The sequence below is a fragment of the Gopherus flavomarginatus genome, chromosome 5 (assembly GCF_025201925.1).
Source record: "Gopherus flavomarginatus isolate rGopFla2 chromosome 5, rGopFla2.mat.asm, whole genome shotgun sequence".
Taxonomy (NCBI): domain Eukaryota; kingdom Metazoa; phylum Chordata; order Testudines; family Testudinidae; genus Gopherus; species Gopherus flavomarginatus.
The window spans coordinates 36381273-36402216 of NC_066621.1; the positions used below are offsets into that span (position 1 = coordinate 36381273).

Here is a 20944-nt window from a genome sequence, read left to right on the forward strand (position 1 = left end):
GAATTGAAAAAGTTCATATTAAGGGTCAGTAGGGTGGCCATCAAAAAATGAGGTGTTTCATTCCTTCATAACAAGTACACCAGACTGTTGTGCCTGGTCAGCCATGTTTCCTGTTATCAGAGTGACAGAGAGAGATGGATGCACTGTTGTAGTTGTGTTGGTCCCAGGATATGAGACAAGCTGGGTGAGGTAACATCTTCAGGTGACCTGAAGCTGAGCTCTGTGTTGCTTGAAAGCTTGTCTCTTTCCCCACCAGAAGTTGGTCCAATAAAAGATATTACCTCACCCACCTTGTGACCCCAGAGAGAGATGGAGTTTAACAAAGAAGGAGTGAAGATGTGGGGAAGGTTTATAAAAATCGCTGTAGCTCTAGCTGGAAGAGGTGAAAGAGCTCCATAGCAGCCAAGTCTCAGGGGTGAGGTGGGGTGGTGGTGACTTTGTGGCTCATGTCTATCTCCATATGATTTGGCTTTGGGTCTTAAAGCCTCTGCCATTAAGTGTGTTGGCAGTGAAACAAAAAACAAGAGAAGGTGCGGTTTTTTTGCTGGGGGCCACAAGTGAAAATAATTTGGCTCTGCACCCACAGCAAGGATGATACAGCAAGGTTATACAAATATAGGTAGGGGACATTTGTGAACATATCTGAATCATTCCATAGATTGTGAGTTCTGAGCCCTTTCCCATCAAGTTTGCTGGGGAGGAATGGATCTGGCATTCTGGTTGTGGCCAGTTACATTTTATTAGATCATCCTTGAAAACTGTCCCAACTCAACTCAATGGGACTTATAGAACCAATTGTCTCTCCATTGGGGACAATCTGATATAAGTTTAACTTTGTTGTGAAAGTTAGTCATAGTGTAAGGATAGATTGGACTGCTAGATCATCCAGTCTGCCCTTCTATATATTACAGGCCATCAATGTCACCTTGTCACCCCTACACTAAATTCAACAACCAAAATGAGACCAAAGCATTACAGCCCCACAGGAGACTAGACTGTTACGTGCCACAGGCAGAGACTAGGAGGGATGCGGGTGCATCAGTGTCCGAGGCCCCTGCAATGGCAAGGAAATGATTAAGTGAGATAGACCCAGATAATCCTGGCAAGTGACACACAGCTGCAGAGGAAGGCAAAACTGGTCCCATGGTCACTGCCAATCTGACCTGGGAGAAAATTCCTTGCTGACCCCACATCTGATGATCAGCTAGATCCTGAGCATATCAGTAAGAACCAGCCAACTGAGCACCTAAGAGAGAGGCTGGTCAGTGCTACCTCAGATCTCTGTCCCACATTGTCCACCTCCAGCCATGGCCACATGAGTTCCCCTCTGGGAAGCTTGAATAGTCATGTCTTAAAGTGTCACTTGCAGCCATTTAGGAATTAGGTTAATTTGGTGTATGTTTTCTGAGCCCCAATTATTTTAACAAGGCCCCAAGGTTACCAATCATCAGACTGGGGAATCGGCTGATTGTAGAAGTTTAGGTTTCCTAACAAAGCTCCTGGCCTGCAAGTTCCAGAAGTTTTTTCACCATTTTCTGTTTGTGTTTCAGGAAGATTATAGAATAACAGACATCCTGTGACAGAATCATAGAATATCAAGACTGGAAGGGACCTCAGGAGATCATCTAGTCCAACCCCCTGCTCAAAGCAGGACAAATCCCTAGACAGGTTTTTTTTTTAAATCTCTGTTCCCTAAACGGCCCCCTTGAGGATTGAACTCACAGCCCTGGGTTTAGCAGGCCAATGCTCAAACTGATCTCCTGCTGAGGCTGCAATACACAATAAGCACATGGTGATGCTTCTGGGGACACTGGGATCTTAGCAGAGATGAAGCTTTTGAAACCCTGGTAAGTCAACCCATTATGACTGGCGGTGAATTAGACACTTGTCTACCAGCCCTTCTGTGCTATTCTAATGATAGCAGCTGTATAGATGGATTTGATGTCTCACTAAACCAAACTGAGGACTTTTGTCTGCCTAAAGAACAACCGTCGGGGACAGGGACATGATGACCATTCACAAGCACTGGAAAGGTGTAAATGCCATGGAGGACGCAGAATTGCTGGAAAGGGATGAGAGAGAGTGAAAGAAAAAGTTCAGCTTCCCACATGATGTTTCCAGACAGATTCATAGGCCCAGATCCTCAAATATATTTAGATTCCTAGCTTTCACTGAAATCAAATACCTGGGCCCTAGCCTGGGGAATAGTCTCCTACAGGAAAGGCTGAAAGCCCCATTGTTAGCATTATTAGACCAACGCCTGCTTAATACACTGTAGAGAAGAATCCGGCACTGTGTGAGAATGAGGGGCACAACCAGAATTTTCCTAAAGAAGGGGCCCAGGGAGAGGACAGTCTCCAGCAGAATGACTGTCCCGGGGTGGAGAAGAAAGTGCAGCTCAAAGGGCCACCTGGGCACAGCTCAGTATGGCGCATAGATGACACAGGGCAGAGCCAGCTGCAGGCAGGTTTGTGGGGCTGCAGCCATGGAAGGAGGCACTGGGACATGCCAAGCCTGGGCCCCCAGCTCAGGGCAGGGTGAGCTCCAAGAGCGCTGGGGAAGGTCCTCTGCAGCCCCACGGGCCCCCAGGGCTCTTGCTCCCTGTGAAAAGCCCCAGTATCTGGGCTGCTGCCCTGCCTAGGGTAGGGGGCTCAGGGAATGCCAGGGCTTTGCCTCCCAGCCCATAACACCAGGTGTCTGGCAGCAGCTCCCCCATTGGGCAGGGATGTGGGTGCTCCAGCTCATTACTGCCTGTGTGAGTAATGGGTGCCCTGGCCACAGGTCTGTCCAGGGCCGGCTCTAGCCATTTCGCCGCCCCAAGCACGGCGGTAAGCCGCGGGGGGTGCTCTGCCGCTTGCCGGTCCAGCGGCTCCAGTGGAAATCCCGCAGGCATGCCTGCGGATGCTCCACCGGAGCCGCGGGACCAGCAGACCCTCCTCAGGGAAGCCTGCAGGGGGTCCACTGGAGCCGCCTGCTGCCCTCCCGGCAACCGGCAGAGCGCCCCCCGTGGCATGCCGCCCCAAGCACGCACTTGGTGTGCTGGGGCCTGGCGCCAGCCCTGGATCTGTCCCATGCTACTGTCTTGGGAATGGCCAGAAGGGGAAGTAGTGGCTGCTGGATTTCTGGCATCTCAAGAGACTCGCATTGGGTGGATTTCTGTTCTTCCATTGTTTCTGTTGACTCACAGATGCCTGTGGTTTTATCATAGAACTTGTCCCACTCATACGACCTGGGAGCCACTGCTCTACTCATGAGTCTTTTGGTCCAACCTTTTCTGTATCTTTCCAAAGGCTAGATCCACATTAGAGTGCCCTATTGCAGAGCTGATAGATCTTGGGCAGAGAAGCTGTAATAACTTACTTGCATCCTCTGATTATTTGCCATTTTCATTCTGCAGTTCCCCAAGACTCCTGGTCTGCTGGAAAAAGGCTCTCTAGCCCTCTTGCAATGCCCCAAGACCACCAGTCCCCATAGAAGTGTTAACTGAATTAATATATAGAGAGATAAATGGATTATATATTAAAAGAATGTTACTATGGTTGCAAAGTTATGTACTCAAAAGTTAGGAATTACTAGAATTAAGAATTGCCTGTCCAGCTTCATCTCCTCCCTTTGTACTTATGCCCAGCATTTTCAGAAGAGCTCAGTATTCACAGCTGGCTCCCTATTTTCAAAATAGCTCATCACATCTTTCTAATCTATCTATCTAAGTTTAGAATCTGGAGCAAGGATGGAAGCAATTCTCAATTTATTTCCCAGCACAACCCCATTTTAATGAATTGTTTCCTTCCAGGAACCCAGGAAGGTGCATAGCAAAATGGAATCATCCTTGCATCATGGCCTTATATGCACCATACACGTGAGGTCATGCTTTACGGAGCAAAACAGCATCTTCTGCACACTAGAGATTACCACATCCTGACCATGCCACTGCTGATGGCACAACCTCATTTGAGGTCACGACCCACAGTTTGGGAACTGTTGACCTACGGAATTGCCACAAACTGGTCCAATTTGGTACCTAAACGTGGCTGCCTTCAAAGCAGAGTATTCAGTATTGAAGGAGGCATCTGGAGAGGCTTTGGAAAAATCAAAGCCCTCAAGTCAAGGGTCAATTTGGTGCTAACCAAAATTTAAATAATTTTATAATTTCCTGAAGAATACAACCAATTAACTGGATCCACTGCTGTCAAAAAGGTATCTGAGTGACAGAAATGACATTTAACAAAGTAGACAACAAAAGAGAAACTGTGGGGACAGTTTGTAAAATTTCTGTAGCTGTGCATGAGCCACAAAAATTTGGATTTGATCTCAAAATCCCTCATATTTAAAAGGGTTGGCAGTTGGGCAAACACAGTACAAGTCTGGGACAGGAGATTCCAAGTGAGAGTATTGTAGTCCTAAACCTACACAGAGAAGGACATCAACAGGATAATAAAAGTTTGTGTGCGTTGGTAAGAAGCACGGACCATAGGGGCCCAAGTGGCTGAATCCCTGCTGTTCTCATCTGAGGGTTTGTTCCAGCCTATTATATAGATGGAGATGATTTATGAATTTCAGATCTGGATCCTTCTTTGGATTCCGTATCCCAAGTCCCATCCCCATGAAAGTTCAGAATGGATGTGAGATCTGAACTTTTGGTTCTTGAACACATCAACTCTGAACTGTTCCAGTTCCTCTTACAGAAATTGGGAGACCTTCCAGGTCTTTCCAATGGATTTAGTTGGATGTCAATTAGAACTTTGTCTTTTGTGAAACTTCTCATTTCCTCTCACTCACCTGTAATTTCCTAAACTCTCACTTTTAGGCACCTGAGAATATTGTTAATTTACGTGTGTGTGTTTCATGTCCCAAAAGACTAAAAGAGTCCTGTCTAGTTTAACAAGGCCCCAAAGGTTACCAATAATAAGATAAGGTAATTGCCCAACAAAAAAAATCAGGTTCCCTAATAAATCCCTAGGCCTGCAAGCTTTTATCACCAGTTTCTGTTTGTGTTTCAGCAAGATAAAATAATTACTGAGAGAGAAGGAAGTCCAATAGAGATGCTGGGCAGTAATGCACTAGAGAGAAGCACAGGGAGATGTTGTGAGTGACACTGGGATCTTAGCAGAGATGAAGCATTTGAAACACATGTGAACCAATTCATTATGACACCTGTGACCATCTGCCAGCTCTTCATTGCTATTGAAGTAATAGCAGCTGCATAACTGTCTTTCAGAGTGGTTTTGATACTTCACTAAACCAAACAGAAGATTTTGTGAATATGTTAAATCAAAGGTTGGGGTGTGATCTGGAAAAGGGAAGTATCCCAGTGCAGTATCTGATCAACTACACACCCCAGGCCTGTTAAAAACAAAACGAGAAAGAACATGAAGGGGAAAAGTAGTTCAGATGTTAATGTAGGGCCTAAAAAAAAAATAAATAAAAAAATAATGATCTTTGCCATGCTGCTGTCCCCAAAGAACAAAGGAAGTCAGATGCAAAGAGAAGTAGAACAGGGAGGGACTTCAGGCAGTGAGAGTACTGGGAGGATGGGAGAAAGGAAGTCTTTGAATGGACTTGAAAGGCAGTGTGTGGGTGGGGAGGTCAGTCCCTGAGAAGGTTAGGAGGGCAGGATGTGTGTGGGAGAGGGAGATCAGAATCTGAGGGGATTAGGAGGGCAGTGTGTGTGTGAGGTCAGAGTGATGAGTTGCTACCTGATTTACTAGGATACCATTGAGCCCACTTGTTCTGCCAGTCTGGGCCCCCTTTACCCTGTCTTGCTGAGCCAGGATCTTAAGCCTCCTCTAGCACACACAGAGCCAGGGCCACACTCAACTGCAGAAAGACAGACACTGAGATCAGCTCTGGGAAGACTCAGCTGAAGGGACTTACCCCAGCACTCAGGTACCCACCTCCCTTGGAGTGCAGACCCAAAGGTATATTGTCTTGCACTGTGTAGAAAGATCTGCTTATCATAAACTCATAACAATTCGCCGTCTCTCTCTATATGAAGAGAAGTATGCACAGCCTCTTGCTCCTGCCTGCCCCCAATTATGAATTGCACAAACTGGGTTATGTTATAAACAAGAAATAAGTTTATTAACTACAAACGACAGATTTTAAGTGATTATAAGGGGTAGCAAGCAGAACAAAGCAGATTACCAAGCAAATAAAACAAAACACATACTTAATATCTTAAAGAGACTGGTTTTAAGAAATAATTTCTCACCCTAAATGTTGTTTTAGGCAAGTTGATGTGTTTCTGTATCTTACAGTTCCCATTATTTCTTCTTACCGACTAGACCCCTGTCTCAGTATGGACTCACCATTGCCTTTCCCCTCAAGTTAGTTCCTTTATCTGTTCAGGTACTTTCAGCAGTCTTTCTTCTTGAGAAGGCAATGGAGGAGAGTCCAGATTAACCTCCTCCCCGGCCTTAAAAGGATTTACCTAAGGCAGGAAATCTTTGTTTGATTCCCATCCCCCTACAGAGGAAAAGTACCAGCAATGTCCAATGTGGTATTTTGTATCAGGAGATCTTATCACCTGACCTTGCAGTATCAAAGCAACTATGAAACCAGGTTTATAATGTCCACACAAAGAAACTCCAGGCAGATGGGAGATCCACATCTTTGAAGACTCATTGTCTTTTTCTAATGGCCCATTAAGGCTGATTTCTTACTGTCTGGTAGGTGTTGCCCAAGTACACACACAGATGCAATTGTTACATAGAAATATTGAATAACTTTAGATACAGAAATGATACATGCATACAAATTGGATAATCCCTTTCAGTAAATTATTACTTTTCCAATGATACCTTACATGAGCCATCTTGCATAAAATTATCTTAGTTATGCCATATTCATATAATCACCATATTTCTATGAAGAATATGGGGTGTAATATCACAGTCATACCTTGAGGGGGTTAGGAAGACAGTGTGTATGTGTGGGGGGGGAGGTCAGTCCTTGAGGGGGTTAGGAGGGCAGTGTGTGGGGGGAGAGGTCAGTCCCTGAAAGGTTTGGAGGACAGGGTGTGTGGGGGAGGGGGAAATCAGACCCTGAGGGGGTTAGGAGGGCAGTGTGGGGTGGGATGTCAGTCCCTGAAGGGGTTAGGAGGGTAGGATGAGGGGGAAGAGTTAAAGCTCTTTATAACCAACTGCCTAGGGAAGCTGCAAAGCCAGGCTCAGGTCCAGCCCAGGTGCTGGTACTCTGCAGAGATTAGTGCTTGTGGCCTGCTGTATGAATCAAACCCTGAAGGGTACGCAGAGCCCTGACAGGTATTAACCGAATTCTCTCCCTACCCAGCATTGCTGAGCTGCCAAGCAGGGGTGGCTCTAGGTATTTTGCCACCCCAAGCACGGCAGGCAGGCAGCCTTTGGCGGCTTGTCTGCGGGAGGTCCCCGGTCCTGCGGATTCGGAGGCGCGCCTGCGGGAGGTCTGCCAAAGCCATGGGATCAGCGGACCCTCTGCAGTCATGCTGCCGAAGGCAACCTGCCTGCCGCCCTCGTGGTGACTGGCAGGGTGCCCCCCATGGCTTGCCGCCCCAGGCATGGGCTTGGCATGCTGGTGCCTGGAGCCACTCCTGCTACCAAGGAGGCACAGTGTTGCCCTTCCAGGTGAGCAAAGCTGCCTGCCCTGTCCAGCCTTCTTCAGTCCTTTTCTCCCCCATAGATGGACCATGGGAGTTTTGACCCATTACAGACTGAAGGAAAAACTTAGTCTGCACTCTGACCAGTTTAGCCCCTTTCTTCTCCCTGAGGTGAGAGATACTGGGGTGGTTTCATCATCACCACCTCAGGTCCCTAATGACCCTGGAGAGTATATAACAGCTTCTGAGCTAGTGGGAGCTCTTCAGAACTGAGATGCCGGAAGGGAAAGACAGCAACTGGTTGTGCTTCTGATGTGAGGTAAGCACACTCCAATTCCCTTTAATCCACCGAATTTGGAAGTTTGGGGAAGCATCATGCACAAGTGGTTAAACAGGGGATTAGGAGTCAGAGCTTCTGGTTTCTCTCGACTCAGCCACTTTCTTGCTCTGTTGGCTTGGACACAATTCAAGAAGGGCGTTGATAAATTTGGAAGCGTCCAGAGAGGAGCCATGAGCATAATAGAAGGATAAGGACATGCCATATAGTGATAGACTGAAGGACCTCAATCTACTTAACAAAGAGAACGTTAAGAGATGTCTTGATCACAGTCTATAAGTATCTACATGGGCAACAAAAATTATCAAATGGACTCTTCAAGCTAGCAGACAAAGGTTGAACAAGATCCAATGGCTGGAAATGGAAACTAGACAAAGTCAGACTAGAAATAAGGAGAAAATTGTTACCAGTGAAGGTAATTACCTTTGGAACAATTTACCAAGAGTTGTGGTGAATTCTCCATCACTGACAATTTTAAAATCAAGATTGGATATTTTTCTAAATGATATGCTCTAGGTCAAAGAGGAATTAATTGAAGGAAGTCCTATGGCCTGTGTTATGTCAGAGGTCAGACTAGATGATCACAATGGTCCCTTCTGGCCTTAGAATCTATGAATCTAAGTCATATTATCCCTTTGCCTCAGTTTCCCCTTCTCTAATCTGGAACTATTAACATTCACCACTCCACACCTTTGTAAAGGGCTCTGATATCATGGGATAGAAGGTGCTTTAGAAGAGCAGTATTATTTGTTGTGATCTCTAATCTCTCAGTCAGTATCACCTTTCCACGGTGGGGAAAGAGACAGTAATGCTGCATTTGTATTACTGTTCTGGGTTTGAGAAATGCACATCACCTGGGAAACATCCTGGAGAGTGATTATGATGTAACAGTATTCCTAAAGGAAATGGGAGTGAAACTGTTCCTCAACTTTGCCAGCAGAAATAGTGTTGTTGGTATGTGGTTTCTACTACCTCCAAAAGGGGTACAATATTTTCCTCCTAAAATTTGGGACCAGTTTGTGTTAGTCCTTTATGCAGATGGCACGTTTTTGCTATCCCAAATTTCTCTAAGCTTGGAGTACACATTAAAGGATTCTAACTCTTTTTGCTAGTAGGAGCAGGGCTTTGGAGTGGAGCCTGGAGCTGGAGCATGGACCGGTAGGTTTTATGCCTGGAGCTGGAGCAGAGCCGGAGTGGAGCAATTAAAAAATGTGATTACTCCAATTCCCTGCGTAGGGGTGTCTGACCTGACAAACTCTTAGAAAACTAAAGTAATTTTCTTTGTCTGCAGACCAAGGCTGCATAAATGGATGATTGATGGCCATTACATTGAACAGGTCAAGTTTTTTCCCCATTCAGGCATTTGTTTTACACATAATGGCCAATGGGATAAACATATCAAGGAGGTAGAAAGGAGAGCCTTAAGTTCCATGCAAGCCATGCTTTGTTTCACTTGAGTCCATGAGGACAGTTTAATTGCACTGGCTCTTAGAGCTTTTAGGGCTAAAGTCTGTAATCAAATAACATATGGTGATTTGGGCTGGGAAGATCTTAAGATACAAGGTTTGTGCAAAACAAATTTTTAAGGAGGATGCTCAGCTTCCCCTGCTGCTTTACTTGGGGCAAAGGTTGGGGAATGTGCTATTTTGACTAAAGCTCAGTGTCATCACATTAATTATTGGCTGCATATCCAGCATGTGAATCTACAGCGCTTTCCAAAGTTTTGCAGGAGCAGTTTAACAAACCCTAAAGTTCCCCAGGCTTTTGCAAGTCTGTTATTCTCTCCATTCTTTGGGTTTCTTGGAACTGAAGCTGGCTAGGGTTGTAGGCAAGAGTGTGACACCTCTAACTAAGTTTAGAGCAGAAGATATGATGTTCAGACAACTGGAAGTGGCAGTTGTCCCTGCAACAAGTATGTCCTCTTTCTCATTTAAAGAATATCAAGGAGTACAAGAAATAGCTGGATTTACAGCTCTCCATTTTCATACTCTGCAGACAGCATATTTGGAAGGGAGATATGCTTATTTCAAGAGACAATTGTCTTTCCCAAGCAGGTCATGTTGAAGATTTACCAATATAATGGTTTACCACATTCCTGGCTCAGATACTGTTTCCAGCACTGTGTGTCAATATTAGAAAACTTGCTATGTAGCAAAATGTTTTGATTATATGGGCAGTCACCCTAAATGCCTGGTCAGCTGTGAAAAGAAGACTCGAGTGTGGAAGAGACGGTCTTTGTGATCTAACTAAAGTACTGTGTTTCTAACCCTGGTTGTTTTACAGTTGTATATCATTTCAGGGTCTGTGACTTTAAAGGAACAACTGATCCTGGGGGAAAGGTTGTGTTTTTAATTTTTGTATTTTAAAGTTTATTTTCTTCTTACTGGGTGGTGTTGATTTACACTTGTATTTTATCTTATATTTATTGTATTGTGAACTATGGCCTAAGGGTATGTGTCATGGTTGGAATGGGAGTTGGGCGATAACCAGAGCCAAGGGGTCAGAGCTGGAGTCAGGAACCAAAGCCAGTAGCTAGACCTGGGCTCAGGAAGCCCACAGGGAAGCAGAGCGGGAGCAGACTGAGCAATGGCAAGAACAAGGCTAAGATCAGGGCAGGCACAGGAGAGAGAGCCGCTGCAGGAATGTGCCTTGAACAGCCAGAGATCAGTTGTGTTAGGAGCAGGCCTGCTGACTTCCTTGGCCATGATGTGTAATGGTCAGTTAGGTGGCCTTACTGTGGCCCAGCTCAGCTGTGCTCATAAGCTGCTTGGAGACTGGGCAGTGCAGCTGCAAGTCCTCATTCTTGATACTAATTCTGTGGCCCAGATCCACAGAGCTATTTAGGAGCCTAATGTCCATTGAAATCTGGTTGGTTGTAGCAGATGCCCATGCTCATTTGCACTTTGTTTCTCTCTCTTACTCATCTGAAGCACCCACCACACTCACTCTTTCTTAAGTATCAGAGGGGTAGCCGTGTTAGTCTGGATCTGTAAAAGCAGCAAAGTGTCCTGTGGCACCTTATAGACTAAGAAACCAACAGAACTCCACTGGCCATCACATACAGTCCCCAGCTAAAATCCCTCCAACACATCATCAGGGATCTACAACCCATCCTGGACAATGGTCCCTCACTTTCACAGGCCTTGGGTGGCAGGCCAGTCCTTGCTCACAGATAACCTGCCAACCTGAAGCATATTCTCACCAGTAACTGCACACTGCACCATAGTAACTCTAACTCAGGAACCAATCCATGCAACAAACCTCGATGCCAACTCTGCCCACAGATCTATACCAGCGACACCATCACAGGACCTAACCAGATCAGTCACACCATCACCGGTTCATTTACCTGCACGTCCACCAATGTAACATACGCCAGTATATGCCAGCAATGCCCCTCTGCTATGTACATCAGCCAAACTGGACAGACCTTACGGAAAAGAATAATGGACACAAATCAGATATTAGGAACGGCAATATACAAAAACTGTAGGAGAACACTTCAATCTCCCTGGACACACAATAGCAGATTTAAAGGTAGCCATCCTGCAGCAAAAAAAAAAACCTAAAGGACCAGACTTCAAAGAGAAACTGCTGAGCTTCAGTTCATCTGCAAATTTGACACCATCAGCTCAGGATTAAACAAAGACTGTGAATGGCTAGCCAACTACAAAAGCAGTTTCTCCTCCCTTGGTTTTCACATCTCAACTGCTAGAAGAGGGCCTCATCCTCCCTGATTGAACTAACCTCGTTATCTCTAGCCTGCTTCTTGCTTGCATATATATACCTGCTCCTGGAAATTTCCACTATATGCATCCGGCGATGTGGGTATTCACCCACGAAAACTCATGCTCCAATATGTCTGTTAGTCTATAAGGTGCCACAGGACTCTTTGCTGCTTTCACTTTTTCTTGTTATTCAGTAGCACTAATCCTTCAGTTCTTTTCTTTCTGTCTCTCTGACCAGCCTATATCATAGCTAGAGAACTAGAGACATCCACTGTATAGTAAAAGTGGCCATACTGCTTACATTCTAACCCATGTCTTCCGCGAGACCTCTCCGGCCTGCCGGTCTTCTACCAGCACCTCCTCCAGACCTGGAAACTGTTCTTGGCGACCAGGTCCGTGGCGGCCACCGAGGGGGCAGATCTCCTCACAGAGCCCCTGCTACACAATCCCCAGCTCCGTGTGCAGGTGGCGGAGTCCCCCTCGGTGTACCAGAGGTTGGTCCTGGTGGAATTCACCAGAGTCGGAGACCTCCTGGATTACGACGGGGAGACTGGCTGGATCCCCTGATGCTCGCTTGGCGTACGGGGCTCTCCAGGCCTTGTACTCCCCGACGCATACTTCAGGAGGTGAGGGCCGCTTTGCCGCCCACTGCTCGGGCCTACCTTGACCGGGTCCTGCACGAGGGCACACCCCACCCACCCTCCACCTCTGGATCTTTCCATCGGGCCCCTGCCCCGTGGACCCAACCGGCTCCCCTGCCTCTTCTCTGTAAGCCGGCTGCACGATCTGCAGCTGGTCCTTTTCCAAACCACACCAAGGAAACATCTATACACACTCGTGCTCCACACCCTTCACTTCCTCACCCTCGTGTCCCGCCCCGACACAAAGTGGCGGGACCTTCTGCCAGCTCTGGAGCGTGAGGAGCCCTGTTGGGCCAGCTTTTACTCCACTCTGGTCCCGAGACCCACTGGGGATATCAGCTGGTGGCTCCTTCATGGGGCCGTGAGCACAGGCATGTATTTGGTGCGGTTTACCCCTGTCCCAGACACCTGCCTCTTCTGTGGCGTGAGGGAGACCCTGGTGCACGTTTACATAGAGTGTGCCAGGTTGCAGCCCCTATACCAGCTCCTCACGAATATACTGTTGTGTTTCTGGCTGCATTTTTCCCCTCACCTCCTTCTCTATGCACTCCCCATCCGTGGCCCCACAAAATCACGGGACCTCCTGGTCAGCCTCCTCCTTGCCCTGGCTAAAACAGCCATCTACAAAACCAGGGAGAGGACGTTGGCCAGTGGAGACTCCTGTGACTGTGGGGCTTGTTTCTGATCCTCTGTCCATTCATGTATCCAGGCAGAGTTCCTCTGGGCGGCGTCCACTGGCTCCCTTGATGCCTTCGAGGAGCAGTGGGCACTCTCCAGGGTTCTCTGCTCAGTGTCCCCATCAGGCTCCCTTCTTTTGACCCTCTGACCGCTCTCCTGTCCCTATTATTTTATTAGTTGTCCCCCAAACTCAGTTGGGTTTTCAGGTCCTGTAGATCCTCCCCTTAGGCTGGGGGAGTGGGGGGATCCCTTCACCCGCCCACTTCCAGGAACACAATAGGTACATTCTAACCCACCTTTCTTGGGAGGTCATACAGTCCTAAAAGTACAGGAATTTCAATATTAATTCAGACCAGTGGTTGGTCCATCTAACCCAGAATCCTGTATAACCCACAATCCTGTCATTGGCTAGTATAAGAGGCTTCAGATGAAGTTGCAAAAAAAACTTCAGTAAGTAATAATGGGATAATTTGTCCCCAGGGAAGGTTTCTTCCTAACTTCCAGTGGAAGTTGGCTTATGCCCCCAAGCATAGAGTCCTAGAAGTGTAGGACTGGAAGGGAAGGTCACCTAGTCCAGTCTTCTGCGCTCAAGCAGGACTAAGTAATAACTAGACCCTTCCTGACAGGTATTTGTCTAACCATGAGGGTTTATACCTTTCCTTTTAATCTTTACTATTCCTTCTCTAGATATTCTTGTTATCCATATAAAGCACCGATGCCTTTTTAAATCCTGCTAAGTTCTTGGCCTTAATATATCCTTTGGCAATGAGTCCCAACAGGCGAATGATGTATTGTGTGGAAAAAGCTTCTCAGTTTTGAATTAGCCACCTTTCCATTTCTTTGAATGTCCCCTTGTTCTTGTGTTATCAGACAGGGAGAACAGACATTCCAAATAGACCTTCTCTGCACCATGTAGTATTTGGCACACTTTTATCATTTCCTCTCTCATTTGTCTCCTCTCTAAGATAAACAATATGTTCAGTTTCTCATCATATGTACATTTTCCCATGCCTGTTATCATTCTTGTCTCCTGTCTGTGAACTGCCTCTGATTCTGTTTATCCTTTTGGAGATGGAGTGATCAGAACTGAACACAACACAGAATTGCGGGTGAGGTTGTACCACTATAATGACATTTTCAGCATTCCATTCTCAATCCAATTCTGTCTTCATTGAGCTGTCCACAATAATGCTCAGATCTTTTATCCAGACATAACAGTAAAGTTAGAACCCAGTAAGGTAATTAAGAAATTTGAATTATTCCATTCAATATGGATTACTTTGTATTTGCCACTGTTGAATTTCATCTACCATTTTGGAGCCCATTCATGTAATTGGGCTACAAAATGTCTCTGTAGTTCCTCATTGTCTTTTCTGGTATTGACTTGCCTAAATAATTTTGTGTTATCTGCAAATTTAGTGACTTCACTGCTCAGTCCCTCCTGCAGATTGTTTTATTAAACAGCACAGGCAGTGTGGAACCTTGAGGCACTCCATTACTAACCTTTTTGCCATGATGAAAATTGACCATTTATTCCTACTTTTTGTTTGCTGTCTCTCAGCCCATTTCTGAATCATCATCAATGCTTTGCCTCTCACACTATGACTATTTAATTTTTCTAATAGCCTCATGTGAGGGACTTCGGATATGTCTACACTGCAATAAGAAGTGTACATACCTGAGCTAGCTTGAGCAAACCTAGCTCAGGTATGTCTAAATGTGCTGTGGTCACATTTCTGATTGCAATGTAGAGATGTCCACTGTCAAAGGCCTGCTCTAAGTCTAAATAAAATATTTCCTTTATCCATTACCTTATTGACACAAGCAAAGAATTCTAATGCATTCACAAGGCACAACTTTCCCTGCGCAAGTCATGCTGGTTAGCCAATCCTATCGTAATCTTTTACGTGTTGTATAATTCTGTTTCTAATCAGCATTTCAATCAATTTACCAAGAACACAATTCCAGTGTACTGATCTGTAATTCCCTGCACCAACCCTAGCCTTTTAAAAAATATAGGTACAACATTTGATACTCTTCCAGTATACTAGGTAATTTTAATGAGATGGCATATTTTTTGCAAGCAGCTCAGTTGCTTCATTTCGAAGCTCTTCAGAACTCTTGGTTGTATCATGTGCTCTGGATGACTTATTGCTTTGTAATTCCTTCATTTTTTTTAGCATCTCAATCTTTTTTCTTCTTTAATTGCTCCCTTTACCCCCAGTTAAAGCGTGTCATGCTTACCTTTCTGCCCTGAAATTTTCCTGAGCTGGGCTCTGTATAGAGGTGTAACCCTTCTGCCCCTCTGAGTTGGCAGCAAGGGCTGGGTTCAGTATCCAGGGGTTCCGTTTCAATAACACAATGCATAACCAGCTCGAGCCCCCACCCAGTGACCTGGGACGATTACATACCACCCCCCCGGGCACCTCTAGGAGGCAATACTTTCCCACTCGCAAGCACGGAGTCTGAGTGTAGCAAAATCCTTTTAATAAAGGAGGGAAACAATGTGGCATCACATTGGAGAAACACCACAAACAGGATTATAACACAAACCATAAGCAAAAATCCACCTCCAAGTACATTTGGCAATGTCCTTTACCCCTTAGGGTCTTAAGTTCAATCACTCCAAAATCCAACAACCTGAAAGTCTCTGGTCAGTGCCACCCCAGAGTTCAAAAGTTTATCTGCAGAGTTTTACCCCCCCAAGCCTGGGTGGAAATGAGGGGGGGGCACACACAGGGTGTTAAGGGGCACCTTACGTGGGTCAGGGCCAACTGCTCTGCCTCTCCATGGAGTTCTGCTGCAGCCTTCACCACAACCAGCTCCATTACACCAGCTGTGCCACTCTTCCAGCCGACCTGTGAGCCACTCCAGCCATCCCCACAAACTGCTCCACTCTGCTCACTGTTCCATGGGCTGCTCCAACATGCTGCAAACTGCTCCACTCTGCCAGCCGCTTAGTGATAGAGCTTCAGGCTCCCCCACTAGTTAACACAGCACTCAGTGATCTCAGCTCAGTAAGCTTAGCTCTTTTAGTGATTTCAGCTTGTAGTAGGGGAGCCCCAGTGCTGGTGCACTATTGGCCCAGTGTGGATTCAGCTCAGCAGCCTCTAGATGGACTCCTAATATAATCAAAATTAGCTCTACTCTTCAACAGTAGAGAGAGGAGAATGTGAAATTGCTGTTCCAGGCCCTCAAAAGGGGCCCATACCATCAGGTACACACACCAATCCCCAACCTCTCTCATTTCAACGAGTTTTGGCACCCATATCCCTTGTCTAGCAAGGTGGGGTGGGTGTGCCAATGCAAATACCTAAAATTCCTTTCCACACTCCCCATAATTCACCACCAGATGTCAGGGTAGAGCTCATCCTGACTCTGCTTACAGAGGTAGGACCAAAACAACCAAGGTAGGTAAGCTGACATTTGGCCAGGACGTAGTACTTAGAGGATTCTGGCAAACTTAGTGTTGTGTTGTTTGAGTTATGAAGGTCTGAAAATAGCAGTTTGTGTGACTCGCCTCCCCTCCCCGCCCCCCGCAAGAAACAATGTAATCTCTCTCATCAGCTGTGGCAACCAGATGTTATTCCATGGAAGGCAAGATCCCACCTCCTTTGACAGGTTACCCCATCCCCTGCACTAGAGTTAGATTTTGCTCCCTGATATTGAATCTGAAACTCTTGGCTGCAGTCTGATATCATTACTACTTGTTCTGCCCTTGGTTACTGCTGACAGTAACTGCTCCTCTCTCCTCTTCTCAGCAGGTTCTGCTTGCTACTTCCATGGGGGATGAAAACCAAACTGGAATGACTGAATTCTACTTCCATCCCTTCTCGAGTCTCCCCAAGGTGCAGCTGCTGATTTTCCTGATCTTTCTGCTCATGTACGTGATCAGTGTCTGTGGGAATGGCACCATTGTGCTCACTGTCTGTACCAATCGCTCCCTCTATACCCCCATGTACTTCTTCTTGGCCAACCTGGCAGCTATGGAGATCTGCTACTCCACCATCATTGCCCCACTGACCCTGGCCAATCTCATGTCTTTGAGGAAGGCCACCATCTCTCTGGCTGGCTGTGGCACCCAAATGTTCTTCTATATCTTCCTGGGAGGTGCTGGATGTGTTCTGCTGGCTTTTATGGCGTATGACCGATATGTGGCTATCTGCCACCCACTGCGCTACACCCTCATTATGAACTGGACTGCCTGTGTGAGCATTGTAGCTGCATCCCTGGTACTGGGCTTCTTGGTATCCCTTAATATGACCATCCTGATCTTCCACCTGCCATTCTGTGGCTCCAATGAAATCTACCATTTCTTCTGTGACATTCCTGCTGTTCTGCGTCTGGCATGCAGCAACACCCATGTCCACCAGGTTGTCCTCTATATTTGTAGTGTCATAAACGTGGCCATCCCTTTCCTGTTGATTTGCATCTCCTATGCCTTCATTGTGGTCGCCATCCTGCGGATCAGCTCTGGAGCTGGCCGGCAGCGTGCCTTCTCCACTTGCTCTTCCCACTTGATGGTTGTTGCCCTGATGTATGGCTGCAGCAGCTTCATATACTTACGCCCCAGTTCCAGCTACTCCCCGGAGCAAGGCCGGGTAGTGTCTGTGGTGTACACCTTTGTCACTCCTGTATTGAACCCCTTGATCTACAGCATGAGGAACAAGGAGCTAAAGGATTCCCTGAGCAGAGCACTGGGAAGGAAAGTGCTGTCTCAGAGTAAATGACAGATTTAGGACATCCTTCAGTAAACAAGACCCTGTCCAGAGACACAATGTGGGTGGCCCCGGGTGATTGGGAATGGGATAAGGAGCATTTTGCCTTATAGTACCTTCAAGTCAGGGGCCTTACCATGTCTCTAGGTATTAGGGAATGGGATTGTGAGGTTGTATTCCCCGGTGCTATGCTACATTCTTGTCACACATGCTGGTTACAAGGCAATTTCAACAGCAGTTTCTCCAAGTCCTCCTGGTGAGTATGAAAAGACATTAAACTAGTCCAGGAGAAGCAGAGTACCAGATTCCTCTGCCCAGTGGACTGAAGGTCTGAGAATCTGCTTGAAACACTGTAGTTGTCACTCCTAGGGAGTCCGGTCTAGCTGTATGTTTGACTGGGTGGGCTTTGGAGGAGCTGCTTCTTTAACTCTCTCAACCAAAAGCGGTATAAAATAACACCAGGGTTACGTGATGTCAACTAAAATTTCTCCTTCCTATAATTTTTTTTCAATTTATGGTTTTTAGAAAGAATTGCTGAAGATTATTCTAACTGAAAGAAGTTAGACAAGGAAATATTGATCTCCTTCTCTTCAGTTTACTTTAGCAACACTTTTTTGTATATAGCAAATTCTGCTTTTCCTCCTGTATAGTCAGCCAGTCTTTATTCACCGAGTATGTCTATATTACAATCAAAAGGTGTGATTGCAACACGTATAGATATATCCAAGTTAGCTATGATCGAGAGCGCTCACTAAAAATAGCAGTGAAGCCACAGCAGCACGGGCAGTTGTACAGGTATCCGGGACACTGGGTACACAGTCAGGTGACTAGCCCTGCCACGGCTTCACTGCTATTTTTTGCGAACTAGCTCGATCATTGCTAGCTTCGGTATGCCTGCAAGTGCTGCAATCACACCTCACGATTGCAGTGTAGACATACCCACTGTTGTGTGGGTCTTTCACACGGCAGCAGGGGAAAGGAAATAGGCAATCGAAAGAAATATCTGATGGTAAAACCCTGCAAATTGGTAGCAGGACTCAGCAGTAGCAGCTATTTCCTGTAATTAATGTCTACTATGATAATTTATTACACTAGCACCCAGGAGCCCTGATCATATTAGGACCTTATTGTGCTAGGTGCTGTACAAACACACACACACACACACATACAGACAGAGCTAAGCTAAGCTAAGCTAATATGGATAAAAACAAACAAATCTAAGCAATATGGGAGGGAGGATGAGCGTAACAACAATAGAAACCCATCTATATGCATACTTTGCAGAATAAGAGGGGGGTTTAATGTTATTGTTAATTATATGTATATGTAAATAAAACGAGATTAATAATATCAATAATACCTTTCACTTCTTTTAAATAAAACCTGACTTAATGTCATGGTGTGTCTTTAAGAAAAATAGCCTTACAGCAGACTAAATGTATGATGATATTCCTGTATTATTATCTTCTCTGTTGACTCTTGCAAAATTTTATTCCTCTTTCTAAAGTTGTTTCAAGTTGGATCTGTGTGTTTAATGTGCTTGTAAATGACCCTGTAATACAATTTATGCATTACGGAATTAAATCTATCTTTGTACCTGTTTTTTCTCTCATGTGATGACTGTTTTATTTTAACATGTGCTAACATAATTCCCAATTTCAGTGGGAATACTCATGTGCTTAAAATTAAGACAATAGTTTAGTGCTTTTGTGGATCATGATATAGTAAAGAAGGAGAGAGAAAAACTAACATGACCAGGGCTCAGATAGGTAAAAATTAAGAGGTTGTAATATTTCACATTGTAATTTCTGATAAAGCACTAATGCTTTTATTGAAAATATTACTCCTGGGGGAATTCTGCGCCACTGCGCATTGTGCAGAATTTATGTCCACTGCAGATTTCTCTGCTTCTCTGCAGAAAAATGACTTTCTGATGGGGGAGCAAAGGGAAGCCACAAGAGCAGTCATGAGACCCTCCCCAGCAGTATGTTTCGGGTGCCCAGAGCAGCCGTCAGGGAGGTAAATCACTGTGGGGCCGGGACTGGGGAAGACCTGGCTGGTGGCTCCTACCATGCTCTGGGTTCAGCTGCTAGTTCCGGCTGCAGAGGATGGGACTTCCTCTTCTTCTGCATGGCATCCAGGATGTTGTCAGACCCACCGCCAGATTTCTCCCTTAGCTGTAGGAAGCTAGCAAACTGCCTCCCTCTCCCTGCACTTCCTACACCCATCGATCCTCATCTGCAGGGGGAAGGATCACTGTACAGGGAACTGCTCCCCCATCTGCCCAACTCCTGTGCATCCAGACCCCCTCATACCCAGACCTTCCTGCTGAGCCTCACCCCCGAGACCCAGAAACCCCCCTGATGAGCCCCACTTCCCCTGCACCTGGACCACCCCAACGAGCCACCTGCGTTTGGATCCCCACCCTACTGAGCCCCAACCAGCTGCACCTGGATCCCACTCCACTGAGCTCCAGCATCTGCAATGTCCCCACCCCCAGCTGAGCCCCCAACACCAAGACCCCCCCGTCAAGCTCCATCTGCCCCACACCCAGACACCCCCATGCTGAGCCCCAACCACCTTCACCTGGATCCCCCCCCGCAGAGTCTCATTACTGTTTCACCCAGAGCCCTCAACAAGCCCCTGTGAATCTAGATCCCTCACACACCCCAGATCCTCCACTGAGCCACCTGCATCCAGATTGTTCCACACAGAACTGTTTCAGTCAACACCTGGATCCCCCCACACTAAGCCCCTCCACGCTTGGATCCTGCCTTGCTGAGCCTTCCTGCTCACACCTGGTGTACTGGGCACAGAGGGGTGGGGCCCTATCCTTGCACTGTGTCAGAGTTGGGTGCAGCTTCATTGCTGAGTCTGTCCTGGGGCGGACCTGCACAGTGATCTCCCACCTCTGTGCAGCCAGTGGCCTGTGCTCCCCAGTGCCATGCTGGAGCCTCTACATTTATTTGACAAATAAAATTTTCAGAATTTTAAAATATTGTGCACATAATTTTTAATTTTTTGGCATAGAAGTTTTAATTTTTTGGTGCAGAATGCCCTCAGGAATAATTAAATATAGAACTATATTGCAAAAGCTGTCTGGGTAGAAACTGGAGATTTGGGCTGCTGGTTAGTTGGGGCTTTTGGCATTTGTGGAGGTATGAAAGGTAGTTTCGTACAGTAGGATAAACACATTAACTTTATATTTGTGCTAAAATGACCGGAACTGAAACAATTAGCAATGTTGTCATTTACACTGCAAGAATTAA

General features: G+C 46.2%; 1 protein-coding gene across 1 annotated transcript; it reads left to right on the forward strand.

Moving 5' to 3' along the window:
• The first annotated feature begins 16739 nt into the window (after positions 1-16739).
• On the forward strand, positions 16740-17687 carry LOC127052558 (olfactory receptor 10V1-like). Its single transcript, XM_050956389.1, has one exon. The coding sequence runs from the start codon at positions 16740-16742 to the stop codon at positions 17685-17687; it is 948 nt and encodes a 315-aa protein (XP_050812346.1).
• Positions 17688-20944: the final 3257 nt, after the last annotated feature.